The sequence below is a fragment of the Panthera onca genome, chromosome D4, assembly GCF_046562875.1.
Source record: "Panthera onca isolate mPanOnc1 chromosome D4, mPanOnc1 haplotype 2, whole genome shotgun sequence".
Classification (NCBI taxonomy): domain Eukaryota; kingdom Metazoa; phylum Chordata; class Mammalia; order Carnivora; family Felidae; genus Panthera; species Panthera onca.
Genome location: NC_138351.1, coordinates 32,889,454 through 32,905,765, shown reverse-complemented (window position 1 = coordinate 32,905,765; position 16,312 = coordinate 32,889,454). Strand labels below are relative to the sequence as shown.

The following is a 16,312-nucleotide window of genomic DNA, read 5'->3' as shown; positions in this document are numbered from 1 at the left end:
CAAGGGTCAAACTCCCTTTTAGTGGAGAAGGAAAAATAAACTGGACCATACACTAGTCAGGAAAAAGTGTAATATGGGTCAGAGCTAAGGGTCTTTGATCTTGGTTTTCATGTTTATGAAACATATATGTATCTTTGCTCAAGAGGTCTTTATAATCACAATGTGTACTCAAAACTTAACGTATAAATTAACTGAATGGATGTCAGAGTCCCTACGGTAAGTCAATCCTAAATTGTTTTCAGTCAGAATTTTATTTTCACTACCTTCTCTTAAATACAAACATTTTTACAACTTGTCAATTATTTTCTGAGATTGTAACATAATGGTAAACAGGGTTATACTTAGATTCTTTAAAAGCTTGAAAAATATTTACCATTTACATTACAAGTGCAGGTAGTTAGGAAACAAATCTCATTCAATCAAAATAATTCATTATTATTAAAGGGTAAATATAATCTTCAGATGAGACAACTTAAAAAAGCACTTTTAAAAATTCAAGATATACTTTCACTGACAAAAACATCAAAATATTTCTAACTCCTTTTAAGATCATTCCTCCTAAAGAGCTGCTTTCTCGCTAGAAAAAGACTAGGGACTGGACTCCTACTTCAGGAATGTTTCACCAGCAAATCTGACCTGTCTCCTCTGCTGGTTCAGTTAAATAATCCTACTGTCAGAAATAATAGAGAAGGAAGACATAAAAACAGACTATGTAATTTGGTATGCAACAAATTCTTGAAATCATACTGGTATATTCTTTACTTCACACGGTAATCAGAAATTAAGGGCACACTACTTAAAACCGAGTGATTCAGATTCAAAGAAAAATACTCATTTTTACTCAATAATCCATAAAACACTTGTAACAATAGGATATAAAAATTTTGACTTTATGAAATTGATCTAAAAATTATGACAAGTTATAATGTGGTTGTTGCTATCTGATGATCTGGGTCACTTTATTATTATTGCTATTAGCATGCATTTATGAACTAAAACATTTTGAAGTCATCAAGTTTTCTGCTCCCATGGAAGCTGGCATATCATTAATACCATAGAACAAAGGTCAGCACAAGGTGGCTCTTTTGTAATGCTTTATAAGCATTTGGTTAGAAAAGGTCACTTTTATAACTAAACATTCTAACACTTAAAAGACATTATAAATCCTAAAAGCACCTTGAGTATAGCTTTAAGTTTATCTGATATTTCACTTATGCCCACAAATGTGGGCTCCCAATCTTAAACCTACTTCATATTGGTGAGTTTCCTCTAAAAAGAAGTTTGTTACTTTAAAAGACAAATCTGTGTTGGGTAAAACATAACTTTGATCCATGAGGTAGTAGATAAGCCACCTTGTTCTCAATATCACTTATATTAGATTCCCTTCCTTCAAAGGTTTCAACATGTTTTAAAATGTAAAGCACATGTATTAAGACTGGGAATTATGTTATTTACAAAATATAAAGAAATAAGTTACAATACTTATAAACAATTATATAATCAGATAATGGGATTTTAAATTTAGATCTTTAACTCTCAATTTAAGATTCTGCCCTACAGAATAACTTACAAATTATATTAATATAATCAAACTTTTATACAAAGCCCAAATAAATAGACTTTACAAACTCTAACAGTAAAGAATACCTGTTCATGTTTGTTAATGTTTGATCAGCTGATGGTGCACCAATTCTTTTATTACCAGCAAGATTTTTACCACCACTCCCAGTGTATGTGAATTCATCACCTCGGTCCTACAGGAGAAAAATTTCAACATTAAGATACCTAAGCCCAAATATAATTTCACTAATTCTTGTTTTACAGTCAGAGCACTTGGTTAGGATGTTATGAATTTACACGTACTCTCAAGGTATATACCAAAATCAGACAAAATTTAAATGCGGTGGATGTAGTATACCTTCAAGTTATATCAAGTTATCAAGTTGATCATTTTAAAGTTATAGCTTCCAATACTTCTAAATGTGGCTATTCTCATGCTATACATATAAGCCAATAATCTACAGAATGTTAGAAAACGGGCTCCTGGGTGGCTCAGTCGGGTAAGCGGCCAGCTTTGGCTCAGGTTGTGATCCTGCGGTTCGTGAGTTTGAGCCCCACGTCAGGCTCTGTGCTGACAACTCAGAGCCTGGAGCCTGCTTCGGATTCTGTGTCTCCCTCTCTCTCTGCCCCTTCCCTGCTTTTGTTCTGTCTGTCTTTCTCTCTCAAAAACAAATAAACATTATAAACAAACAAACATTTAAAAAAATTAAAAAAAAGAATGTTAGAAAATAAGGTCTTATGGACTGGGAATATTATTTCATTTAATTCAACGGTATTAAAATAAACATCAATATTAGCTTGTAGGTTTTTACAGAATATCATTTCAGTAAATCTGATTTCCCATCAGCAATCGATGTCATACCCAAGTTTGCTGTTAAATTTCAAAATTAAAATCCTTACAGAATACTAAGTTCCCCACATTTCACGCTGTACAGGTTCACTCAAATCACACTGAGATAAAAAAAATCACCTAGCATTAAAAAGAACATTGGAAAAGAATTTGAAAACTAAACTCTGTATAAAGTATCTAGTAAATGTGAAAAAAACATGCCAAAGGAAGTAGGTATTACATAAACTAGCTCCACAAATATCTCTGTAATAGCTATAAATTTATATTGATATTACTAAGTTTCTATCTGAATCAGTACTCAAAATCAATTGAGAAGAGTATCAGTATACAAATTAATTCTATTAGCACTATCAAAATAGTGGTTCTTTTTTTTAATTATTGTTATAGTTGGCACACAATATAACATTAGTCTCAGGCATCCAACATAGTGATTCAACAAAATTACACATTACTCTATGCTAACCCCAAGTGTAGCTACCATCTATCACCATACAATGCTAATATAACCATTGACTATATTACTTATGCTGTCTTTTATATTCCCATGACTTAGTAATTCCATAACTAGAAGATTCTATCTCTTACTCCTCTTCACTCATCTTGCCCATTCCCCCACCCATTAGTGTTACTTCTTTATTGCAAGATTTTAATTAGTTTAGACTGAACTCAAGATAATGAAGTGTTCTCTATTAAATCCTTGTCTGTAATAAAGGTCAATTATTTTGTATCTTGTTTTTCCTTTGGATAAAGTCAAAACTAAAATTTCATGTTTAAAAAAAATTTTTTTTAAATGTTTATTCACTTTTGAGAGATGGAGAGAGACAGAGTGTGAGCTGGGGAGGGGCAGAGAGAGAGGGAGACACAGAATTTGAAACAGGCTCCAGGCTCTGAGCTGTCAGCACAGAACCCTGCACGGGGCTCTAACTCATGACCCGGGGCTCTAATTCATGAACCGTGAGATCATGACCTGAGCTGAAGTCGGATGCTTAACTGACTGAGCCACCCAGGTGCCCCCAAAATCTCATGGTCTAGTAAGTGTTCTTATCTGTCTAAAAACCTTGACTTCAGTTTTTGTTGATCCAATACTGAGGACTATATCTTAAAGACTAAGGCTCATGACCTGAACCAAAATCAGGAGTTGGACACTGAACTGACTGAGCCACCCAGGCACCCCAACTCTGTCAACTTTTGAAGTTAGAATTGTGGCAGTGCAAGGAAAAGGGAGTGGGGACTAGGAGAGAATAATAGGGACAATCTAAGCTCAGTACCGTTTAAAACGAAAGAACAAAAACATTTCTGATTATTTTTCAAGCAGCAAATAAGTAAAAATAGTTATTCTACCTCATATTGTATTCTATGTCATTAACTCATCCTTACTTTAATCGTCACACCAATAGAAACTTTAATTGTCACTGGGGAAAAAAGAATTGTCAGACTGTCAGAGCTCAGTCGGTATTAGTTCAGACTAATTTTCCTAAAGAAAAATGATCAGCCCAAATTTATTACATCTTTAAGTCCATGTACCCCTGTGAGCCAGTAGCCTAAAGAAGACTGCTGTTTGAGAACCCCTCACATAAGAAGTCATCATTTATAGAGGGGACATACCACTGCCCCACAGTGACTCAATTTCCCAGTCTCTACTCTTTTTTCAAGTTGTAAAGCAGCTGTCTAACACAATAAGCTGGATGTTCCCATTCCTGCCATCATCTTTATCAAGCAAAAGGAGTTCATCTCAAATCTTCTCAACACCCCCCGCCAAAGACTATCAGATAAATATCCTAAAGCATAGTTAACATCATTAAACTTTTCTCAGACACCTTTGATGATTCCTTAATTCAAGGCTATTTAGATAGAATACAGTTGCAATTTCTGTGAGTTTCTCTCTTCTAATACTCCTTACATGTTTGCAAAACTGGGTACTACCACTACTGCTGGTAACACTTCCACTTACTGTGTGTGTGTGTGTGTGTGTGTGTGTGTGTGTGTGTGTGTGTGGTTAGGCTAAGATTTTACATGGATTCTTTTTACCCTCACATCAACCCTGTGATGTAAAGTATCATAAAGCCTTATTTTATAGATGAGGAAGAGGTTCGTTAACTTCCCTAAAGTCACTTAGCTAGTAAGAGATGGCACCAGGACACAAACCCTAACTGTTTAGTTCCAGAATCTGTTCCTATCACTAAGCAAACTACTTCTCAAGACAACTAAAAGGCAGACCAGCTTTGTGGATCCTCATTCCTTAAGTGAGGTCACAAAGGGCACTAAAACTAGCATTTGATTGTCAAGTTACTAGACTAAAATATTAACCAGTTTATCAACAGGTATTCAGTAGTTTCATGTCCATTCATCTGGACAGAACAAAGATCACTGGTTACATGGATGTTATACTAAATTAAAGGTTTCAAAACAAATCATTTTCTAAAAAAAAAAAAAAAAAAAAAAAAAAGCTTATTCAGGTTTCCTCCACCTATTTCTGTACATATGATCTGCCTATGATAAAAGAGGAAAAGATTGAAAATGCTTATAAAATATATTAACATCTCCAGATACATCTTAGTTGGTGAACTAAGCCTATGTGTTTTAGCCTTAAAATATTCTTACATTATTTAACATTCTTTAACTGCTTAATACACATCATTGAGAACTCATCAGTACTGCAAATGTTTAATGTTTGATTAGTAACTATATTCAAAAGATGGGGAAAAAGGGAAGTAATAATACCCACCTGAATTCAATTGGCACTCATTTTCAACTTTACATGTTTATGTTTCATATATTTAAGATAATCTGCTATAGACAATACAATTGTTTGAATTCTTGTTATGTTCCAAGATTACATAAATTACCTCATTTAACATCAATTATTTTGATATAAAATGGTGATACTATTTTCTCTATTTTACACATGGGGAAACTGAGGTTCACTGGGGTAAAATAATTAGGCAAGTCTCACACACAAATGTGAGACTCCAGATCAAACACAACTGGGTCGATGCTAAAAACATATTAAAGAGTTTCTACTCTTGGCTTGTTTTCTTACAGAGCCTTAAAAAAAAATAAGTGCCTACTGTAATAAACTATACAACACCCTTTGTATTTCTGAAAAATACAACTTCAAAATATACATGTTAAAGGAGTACTCAAAGACTTAACTTGAATATTTCCATTTTCAGTTTCCTTTGCCATGCTAATGCAAATGTACTGCCAAATCTGCCAGTCAGAAAAATGGCAAACTTTTCTACCTTTGTCTGAAAGCATACTACATCTTGGCTTCTCCATAGCTACTCTAATTCATCATTATAATATACCATGAAAACAAACCAATGAAACAGAATGGGAGAAAATACATGTAAAGTACACATTTAATGAACAGCAAACCAAACGTGACCCAATTAGAAAAATGGGCAAACGACCTGAAGATATACCACCAAGGAGGCTATACACACAGCAAAAAAGCAAATAAATCATGCCTAACATCATCAGCCATTTGGGAACTGTCAACTAAAACCACAATGAGATCTCACTACATACCTATCAGAATGGCTAAAGTAAAATAAAGCAACAACACTGAATGCTGGTAAGAATGTAGAGAAACTGAATCACTTACACACTGATAATAGGAATGTAAAGTAGTATAATCCCTCTGGAAAACAATTTGGCAGCTTCCTAAAAAAACTAAATGTTCAACTACCATATAACACAACAGTACACTTCTGGGCATTCATCACAGAGAAATCAAGAGTTACGTTTATAAAAAACAAAAAACAACAAAAGCCTGTACTCAAACATTTATCACAGTCATCTGTAAAGTCAAAAACTGTAACAACCTGAATGTTCTTCAATGAGTGAATGGTTAAACAAACTGTGTTATACCTATATCATGGAATACTACTCAGCAATAAAAAAGGAATAAAATATTAATACATGCCACAATTTGAGAATTATGCTGGGCAAAAAGTACCATTCCCAAAGGTCACATACTGTATGATTCCACTCATAAAAATTATTTATTTATTTTTTTTTTTTGAGAGAGTGAGAGTGTGTAAATGGGGGAGGGGCAGAGGGAGAGTGAGAGAGAATCTTAAGCAGGCTCCATGATCAGTGTGGAGTCCAGCCTCACAACCGTGAGATCATAACCTGAGCCAAAATCAAGAGTCAAACACATAATGGACTGAGACGCCCAGATGTCCCCAATTATAAAAATCTTTGAAGCAACAAAATTATAGGAATGGAGAACAGATTAGTGGTTGTCAGGGGTTAGGGATGGGTTGAGGGAGAGCAGATACAGTATGTGTGGTTATCAAAGGGCACAATGAGGGATACTTGTGGTTAAGGGAAAATGTTCAGTGACCTGAATATATCAATATGTCAATATCCTGGTTGTGATACTGTACTACAGTTTTGCAAGATGTTACCATTGGGAGGAAAATGGGTAAAGAGCACAGAGATCTCTGTAGTATTTCTAATGCTACATGTCAATCTGCAATATCCCAAAATAAAAAGTTTAATAAAAAAATGAGCTCTGTGAAGTATGTTTTCATTGCAATAATCAGCAACCACATGTATACATAAATCAACACTTGTAAAGATTAAAGACTGTCAATTGACTTTTCTTATAACTTATATAGAAGTGACCACTTCAACATAAAAACTATGCTAAAAAAAGATGGGGTTTTATACACCCTACACAAAACTTCTGTATTTTACTGAATGATTAAGAATGGTTCTAAAGAACAAGGTTGTATTATGACTTACTACTTCATCCGCAAATCCACCAGCAAGGACAAGAGAATAAGCCCCATCATTACTTCGACCATGAATTCCACCAACATGGGGCCTATGGACACCCGCTTCGCTCACCTATGAAATAAAGAGAGTCTCAAAATACCTTTGAACAGTTATGTTTACAAAATGCTTTCGTATATATTATTGGATCCTAAAACCCTCCAACTAAGAACTGAATGTCACCCAGAGTTCTATCTTTCCTCCCCGACTTTCTTTCTTACTACATATCCCCTAGGTACTAAGCTGATGACTCTTAAAACTGCTCAGATCTAGAATTCCAAGTTTCAAAATAATTATTAAATAATCATCATTTTATGTCTACCGGTCATTCCAGCTCAACTTGGGTCAAACAGAATTTGCTATCAGTGGCCCAGATCCCTCCCCATCTTATTTCTTGTCTTTAATTATGGCACTGCTCCCTAGCCACATGAGAAAGGCAACAGTCATTTTTGCATCATTCTTCTCTATTCTTAAAACACATTTGGTCACAAATACTGCTGATTCAATCTCCTAAATCTCTCAAGTCTTTACTTTTCTACTTCTGCTATAATCTTAGTTTGAGTCATGAATGTTATTAACCCCCCTTTTTCACTGCCTCCAGTTTTTTCCCTTCAAACCCCATTCTACCGATCACAAACAGAAAATACTTGTAAGAACAATTCTGCTTTTAATATTCAACTGCTTAAAATATATTAAATGGTCTTATTGTATACCAAGCCCAAATTAAGTATTACACATTACTCTCTCTCAATCTGGCTCCTATCTGCTTTCCCAGCCTTAACTTTTTTTTTTTTTTAAAGTAATTTATCGCAACGTTAGCTAACACTGTATACAGTGTAGTCTTGGCTTCAGGATTAGATTCCCGTGATTGATCACTTACATACAACACCCAGTGCTCATCCCAACAAGTGCCCTCCTCAATGCCCATCTCCCATTTTTCCTGCCCCCTCAACCCCCCACCCCATCAACCCTCAGTTTGTTCTCTGTATTGAAGAGTCTTTTATGGTTTGCCTCTATCTCTGTAACTTATTTTTTTTCCCTTCCTCTATGTTCTTCTGTTTCTCAAATTCCACATACATATGAGTGAAAATCATATAATTATCTATTTCTGACTGACTTATTTCACTTAGCATAATACCCTCCAGTTCCATCCATATTGTTGCAAATGGCAAGATTTCATTCTTTTAAATTGCTGAGTAGTATTCTATTGTGTGTGTGTGTATGTGTGTATATATGTGTATGTGTGTGTGTGTGTGTTTGTTTGTGTGTGTATATATATATACACACACACACACATACATACACCACATCTTTTAATCCATTCATCAGTTGATTTGGGCTCTTTCCATAATTTGGCTATTGTTGATAGCACTGTTATAAACATTGGGGTACATGTGCCCTTATGAATCAGCACTCCTGTATCCTCAGGATAAATTGCTAGTAGAGCTACTGCTGAGTTGTAGGGTACTTCTATTTTTAATTTTTTGAGGAACCTCCACACTGTTTTCCAGAGTGACTCCACCAGTTTGCATTCCGACCAACAGAGCAAGAAAGTTCCCCTTTCTCTATATCCTTGCCAACATCTGTTGCTGTCTAAGTTGTTAAATTTAGCCACTCTAACTGGTATGAGGTGGTATCTCAATGTGGTTTTGGTTTGTATTTCCCTCATGATGAGTGATGTTGAGCATCTTTTCATGTGTCTGCTGGCCACCTGGATGTCTTCTTTGGAAAAGGGTCTATTCATGTCTTCTGCCCATTTCTTCACTGGATTATTTCTTTTTTGGGTGCTGAGTTTGGTAAGTTCTTTTTAGATTTTGGATACTAACCCTTTAACTGATGTGTCATTTAAAAATATCTTCTCCCATTCTGTTGCTTGCCTTTTACTTTTGTTGACTGTGCCCCTTGCTGTGTAGAAGCTTTTTATCTTGATGAGGTCTCAACAGTTCATTTTTTGCTTTTATTTCCCTTGCCTCCGGAGACATGTCAAGTAAGAAGCTGCTGTGGCTGAAGTCAAAGAGGTTGCTGCCTGTTTTCTCTTCTAGGATTTTGATGGTTTCCTGTCTCACATTTAGATCTTTCATCCATTTTTAATTTATGTTTGTGTGTGGTGTAAGAAAGTGGTCCAGTTTCATTCTTCTGTGTGTTCCCAGCCTTAACTCTTATCTCCTCCAGCTTCTCCTTCATAGAGCAAATGTTTGAACCAAAACTACTCAATGTTACCCAAACATGCTACCCAATTCGTTAGTTTAATCATGCTATTCTACTACTTCAATGGCCTATTGCTTCTCCCCATAGGTCTTCAATTTTGGCTCACTAAAACAGCATTACTTTGTGTTCCTCAAATTCCCTGGACGGTGCACAGTGGGGCAGGGAAAGACACACATTAGAAGCCAGTGAGAAGCTAATAAAAGCCTCAGAACCTGAGTGTAAGCCTTGAAAACACCAGGTACTTCAGAAGATGGGACCACCTGATTCTCAATCTCATCAATCCTGATGACAATAAATCTCTTCTGATTCTTCCCCACTTCCTAAATGGCAAATCCATTCTTCTAACTGCTCAGGCTAACAACTGCAAACGCATCTGAGACAGTATTAATGGGGGCTTTTAAAGTTTGGGAATGAATTAGTGATAGGTATATAAAAAAAGAATGAAGCAAACAAAAACCCAAGGCAATTAAAAATATGCTAAGTGTACTTTTTATTGTATTTATATTATATTGTATTTATTTGTAGTATTTTTTACTGTATTTAAAGATTTGAGTCATACTATACAACATGCATATGTATTTAGCCAAAATTGTAATATAACCATTGCAAACATGGGAAGACACACAGTGTGTTAAACTTAATGCTCATCAACCATAGAAAGAAGTTAATAAAACTAAAATACAAAGACAAAAGCAGTATAAACATGCTACTTAGAAATAAGGAGGTAAATCTAGAAGAAACAGCTAAAACTTCAAAGTGGTGGTGCCTGAGAAACAGAAAATGAGGACAAAAAACTTTTAAAATCTCTATAACGATAAAATTACCTTTATAATAACAAATTAGAAATGGATACAACAGGAAAAGATGTGACAAGTGATTTTATCATTGGATCACCTGGCACTTCCTCTGACCAACAACTTAACATTCATTCCGGAGGATAAGCTACAAACAAAACACCCGGAATGAGCTTTCTTGGACTTCAACAACATTAAATGAGAACTTACCACAAATTTTAAAGAAAGAAACCCCTAATATTTCAAATATTAAATTCTCAGCAAGAAAAATTCTCTAGAAAGTTTAATAATGTTAACTGTCATATCTAGAAAACAGTAAAAATGATTAAAAAAAGCACAGCTGATGCCTAATTCCATGATGTATGGACCTGTTAAACTATGTGGAAGAGTCTACTCATCCTATAGAGAATCTTTCATTGTAACAACTGAATGCCATGCGATACAACCTAGATTAGCCCACTTATAATCAATAGATACTGACACTGCTACAATTTTTTACAACTTTACCCTTTCAACAAAGTCAATTTAAAAACATACCTGAACTCTAAATCTCCATGTTGATCCAACAGGAATCCCAGGAATAGGTCCATAATGATTAGAAGGAACAATAGTACATTCTCTAGTGCGACCAACACAGGCCATCCCCTACAAGTTATAGAACAAGTTGTTTGACAAATTGGTTATGTCTACCCTTAAAGCCAAATCTTAAAGTCAAATAAAATGAGAACAAAACAGAAACCTAACTGCATAATTAATACATAATTTATATGATTTAATTAACACATAATTAAGTTATAGCAAATAAACAATAAAATTATTTAATATTTCTGATACAGCAAATGTAATTTATGTCACTACTACTGTTGGTATCAAACAGTTATAACTTGCATTACAGTTAAAACATTATAGCTAAGAAGGAAAGATGACTTTCTTCCTTACCCTGCCCCAGTCTCTCCGGCTTTCAGTACTAGCTGATGGCATCTTTGCTTTCTTTTTACTCATCTTGAGTCTTTCACCAGCCTTTACAACTTCACTGGAATCAGTTTTACAGGAAGGACAATACCTTTAAAAGAGAAAGGAATTTTAATATACCATATTAAAGCCAGTAACAGAATGGCCTTTCTAGGTCAGAAAATGTTTTAAGATGTAATAGTTGGTGTATAATATAGATGTTCAGCTGGCATTTTAGTATTAAACTTTTCAAAATATTTATATGGTTAAGGTAGCAAAAAAAAAAAACCCTTATCATTCCTTTAAAGAATGTGAAAGATTATAATATCATAGAATCTCAAATTCAGTTCAAAAGCCAGAGCTGTCCAATTCAAATGGCAGCATGCGCTCTGATCTTATCACTAACCTGGAGAATGGAATTTACTCATTTGAAGTTCCTATTATTAAAACAAAAGTAGCAAGAATAGATGATCCTAGACTGTTCAACTATACAACTGATACATCTCCCCATCTAAATTAGTTATTAGAACTCTCCAAGTCAAAACGTATAGTCTATCACAGCTAATATAGGAATATATATATATAGGAATTAGGGGGTATGTTTATGGAAATCAAGATCTCCAGCTGGACTACTTTTGTGATACTTGTCAAGTAAGCAATTGAATGAATACAGGAATACAGAGCCCAGGGAAGATTAGCTATGAAGATATCAAAAATTTAGAACCATTAGCTTCATATTTAAAGTCTCATGATAGGATGAGGTCATCTAGGGAGCAAGCATGAAGAACAAAAAGCAAGTGAATAGTGCTGGAATAGTTTTGGAAAACTCCAAAATCTGGTAGATATGAGAAAACCAACAAGAGATTAAGAAGGAAAGGCCAGTGGAGTAGGATGAAAATTAGGTCATATGGTATCATAAAATCTATAAAGACAGAGAGCTGATAAGTATAAGTAAGGAGAGGGTTTAGACAGGACCAATGGATTTGGCAACACGGAATGTGTCTGTGAGCCTAACTTAAACAAATATAGTGGAGTTGTGAGAAGGAAAGTCCAATTGGAGAGCTGAAGTATGAACAGGAGGAGAGGAAATGGAAATTACCAATGCAGACAGTTCTTGAGAAGCTTTGCCATAAAGGAAGCAAAGAAATGGGATCAAGGGAAGGGTGTGTGTGTGTGACTGAATAGATTATAGGATACTGAGAATAACCCAGCAATGGCAATCTGGGAGAGGAATTCACTGTAGGAATGAAGTTCCTGAAAAGGCAAAGGGATACGGAACTGTGAGAGCAGACAGAAGGGCTCGCATTTTAGAGAAGCAGGAACATACTGTCCACAGAAACAAAAGGGAAGAAAAATATATGAGATTTTAGAGGAAATATGTTTACAGATGGTAAAATTCAGGCTGTGACCACGCAAGGCAGAGGAAGGGGGTGAAAGGAAGAAGTTACATCCCTTCCCTCCACCCACCCTTACAGCCTCTGTGGTAATACAGTAACAACCCTCCCAACAGATGGGGATAGGCCAAAGGGAAGAAAACAATCTATTCTTTACAGTAACACCAGCTACCTAATTGTAATGTTATTACAAGCACACTTCATTTTATTGCACTTTGCAGATACTGTGTGGTTTTTTGTTTGTTTTTTACAAACTGAAGGTTTGTGGCAACACTGCATCGAGCAAGTCTATTGGTGTGATTTTTCCAATAGCATTTGCTCACTTTCTGTCTCTGTGTCACATTTGGGTAATTCTCACAATATTTCAAACTTTTTCAATATTATTATGTTGTCAGGGTGATCTGTGATCAGTGATTAAGACCTGCTGAAAACTCAGATGATGGCTAGCATTTTTAGCAATAAAGTATTTTGCACACTTAATAGGCTACAGCATCATGTGTAAACATCAATTTTATATGCACTGAGAAACAAAAAAGCTCATCTGACTTGCCTTATTGTGATATTTACTTTACCAGACTGTTCTGGAACCTGTACTATCTCTGAGGAATGCCCGTACTTCTGAGTATGTCATTCCTTAACTTAACCCTCCACGCCAGCAATAGTCCAAAGCTTAAGAAGAAAAAACTTATTATGACATGAAAAAGTTCATTATTACTTTGAGCATGTTCTTCCCAGTCTCTTTTCTAATGATTTTGTTTTGTAGCTAAGACTACTTAGCATAGATTTTGGCTGGTATATTTAACCTTAGTGCCTGGTTCCACTTATTAACCTCATAGGATTAAATACAATAATCCATGTAAAACACTTTGTTAGCATCTAGCATATATTAAGCACTTAAATAACTATTAAGTACTATAACAGGCACATCTAAAATAGCTGAGGGATAGAGAGGCCACCCAAAAAGGCTTCCCAGATGGAATCACAGTTAAGTGAAAACCTGAAGGATAAATATCCTAAAGTTAAGCAAAGATGTATAGGTTTCAAAGAGAAAATGTGTCAAGTATAAAAACCCAGAGGAGAGAAAGACCTGGACTTACTTAAGGAGCTGAAAGATACTTAATCTGGCTAGACTGTAGAGTATTTGGGAAAATGAAGAGGAAAATGGTAAGAAATGCACCTGGAGAAATCAACTAAAAAAATATTGTGCAAGGCCTTGCATGGCAACATAAAACCTGAGAAGCAAAGGAATTAACACAATCAGATTTGCATTTTTGAAAGAACACAGACTCCATATTAGAGGAAGGACTGCAGGGATTAAAAACAGCTAGAGACTGGTTCATAAGCTGTGATAATAATCAAAGTTATCAATGCCAATAAACCACTGGCTATAAAATTTTAAGTGCTTTAATACACATTACATATCTTAAGAAATCTTTTTGTGGTTTAAATACATATTTCACATTCAATTCTTAACACAGTAATAACAAAAAACCCCTGATAATCATACCAGTATTCCTCTTCAGGGACCTTATCCAAAGGTGGATTCAGGCAGTAAATATGATAGGCCATGTTACATTCATCACATAGAAGCTGCATGTTGGGTTCCTGTTTCCCACCACATATATGACAGGAGCAAGAACGGCACTTCTTACTTGGATCTCCACCACAAATATCACACTCAGGATCATTTTTCCCTAGTAAGAACAAAATTATAACAAGCTCAGTCTTAAAATAATTTTTATTATCTATGAATCTTGTAAAGAAAAACGCATGAAAATAGATAGCATACAGCTTTTCTTAATGAACAGAAAAAAAATCACAAAGAATAATCAAGTGTGGGACTTTAAGAATAAATGCCTGAGCTTCATTCTAAATTTTTTTTTTTTTTTTAAGTTTATTTTTGAGACAGAGAGAGACAGAGCATGAACGGGGGAGGGGCAGACAGAGAAGGAGACACAGAATCGGAAGCAGGCTCCAGGCTCTGAGCCATCAGCCCAGAGCCTGACGCGGGGCTCCAACTCACGGTCTGTGAGATCATGACCTGAGCTGAAGTCAGACGCTTAACCGACCGAGCCACCCAGGCGCCCCCTGAGCTTCATTCTATACTTACCAAAATTACAGGGATAAAGCACAGGCACAGCGGGCATCATTACCTGCAACCATGGGGATAATGTATACTTTTGCCTTAAAAATTTGTATTGGCTAGCTGGAAGTTCCCCAAATGTCCAGGGGCAATACAGTGAACTCACCAGGGCATCATAAGGTATCTTTAACTTTCAAGGAAAGACCATGAGGGAAGGGGAGGGGAAAAAATAGTTACAAACAGAGAGGGAGGGAGGCAAACCACAAGAGACTCTTAAATACAGAGAACAAACTGAGGGTGGATGGGATGGGGGAGTAGGGGAGAGGGGAAAATGGGTGATGGGCATGGAGAAGGGCACTTGTTGGGATGTGCACTGGGTGTTGTATGTAAGCCAATTTGACAATGATATTCATAATAAAAAAATAAATTTCAAGGGAATACTACATTCTGTTAAAGTCGTTTGGATCTAACTACTTAATAAGTGGAACTATTAAATACCATGTACTCTGCAGACCCAAACCTTTCCTTGAATAGGCTAAAGTAGGAAGGGGAGGGCTGTTAAGAGTTAGCAAGCCCATTCTGGTTCTTATTCAAGTTATGCCCCCAACATACTTTTTAACATAATAGAAATAGCATTTCTTTATTTGTCTTTAAAATTTATTTGAGAAAGAGAGCACATGCACGCATGAGCCAGGAAGGGCAGAGGGAGAGGGAGAGAGAATCCCAAGCAAGCTCCATAGTCAGCATAGAGCTGATGTTACAAATGTTAAGATCATAACCTGAGTCAAAATCAAGAGTTGGACATTTAACTGACTAAAACACCCAGGCACCCCTAGAAATAGCATTTCTAACCCAGTTGATTTTTTTATCTTATTTGTCAATTGGTTCAGAACTCTGGCAACCTACTAAAATCCAAACACCTTCTACCCAACTGTTCCCTTGAAATTTTAAAATATACAGTATATATACTAAAAAATCTTTATGTTCACAATACCAAAAATTAAAACGTCAAGAGAAATGGTTGGGAAGATTTTATGAAAACTAAGGTAAATTTATATAAAATTCAAAAAGGACTACAGAATTTTTTTTTAATGTTTATTAATCTTTGAGAGAGAGAGAGAGAGAGAGAGAGAGAGAGAGAACACAAGTGACGGCAGAAGAGAGAAGACAGAGGATCTGAAAGCAAGCTCCATGCTGAGAGCAGCCAGCTTGATGCAGGGCTTAAATTCACGAACCTGTGAGATCACGACCTGAGCCACCCAGGCACCCCCTGCAGAATTTTGCAGATGAATTATGTAGATAGAGGAAGAGGTCTAGGATGATATACATAGTTTGACTGATTACTTCTTGGGAGTTCTATTTTTAAATTAATATTGTTTTATATTTTGAATTTCTGACAAATGTACACAACATATTTGTGAGGAAATTTACCATATCAGAACTGATCTAGCAATATAAGGGAAATGGGAAGCCATATCTGAAAAATAAGAGAGGGGGAAGAGAAAAGGCACTGATTTCAGCACTATCTTTCTAACTGGTGACTGCCTTATTTTATTTTATTTTATTTTATTTTATTTTATTTTATTTTTGAGAGAGAGAGAGTGCAAGTGAGGGAAGTGGAGGGAGGGAGGGAGGGAGGGGGAGGGGGACGGGGAGAGAGGGAAAGAGAAAGAGAGGGAGGGAGAGA

General features: G+C 35.7%; 1 protein-coding gene across 2 annotated transcripts in view; it reads right to left on the bottom strand.

Annotated features, from left to right (window-relative positions):
- Positions 1-16,312, bottom strand: part of UHRF2 (ubiquitin like with PHD and ring finger domains 2) — an 83,083-nt gene that overhangs the window by 16,331 nt on the left and 50,440 nt on the right. For both annotated transcript variants that reach the window (XR_014135945.1, XM_060609800.3), the window contains exons 6-10: positions 14,050-14,236; positions 11,137-11,260; positions 10,735-10,842; positions 7,166-7,270; positions 1,648-1,754 (exon numbers count right to left, since the gene is read on the bottom strand). Coding sequence is in view for 1 of the 2 variants with exons in the window: in XM_060609800.3 (XP_060465783.1) it covers positions 1,648-1,754; positions 7,166-7,270; positions 10,735-10,842; positions 11,137-11,260; positions 14,050-14,236 (631 nt within the window). In the remaining variant the exon portion in view is untranslated. The remainder of the gene's footprint in view (positions 1-1,647; positions 1,755-7,165; positions 7,271-10,734; positions 10,843-11,136; positions 11,261-14,049; positions 14,237-16,312) is intronic.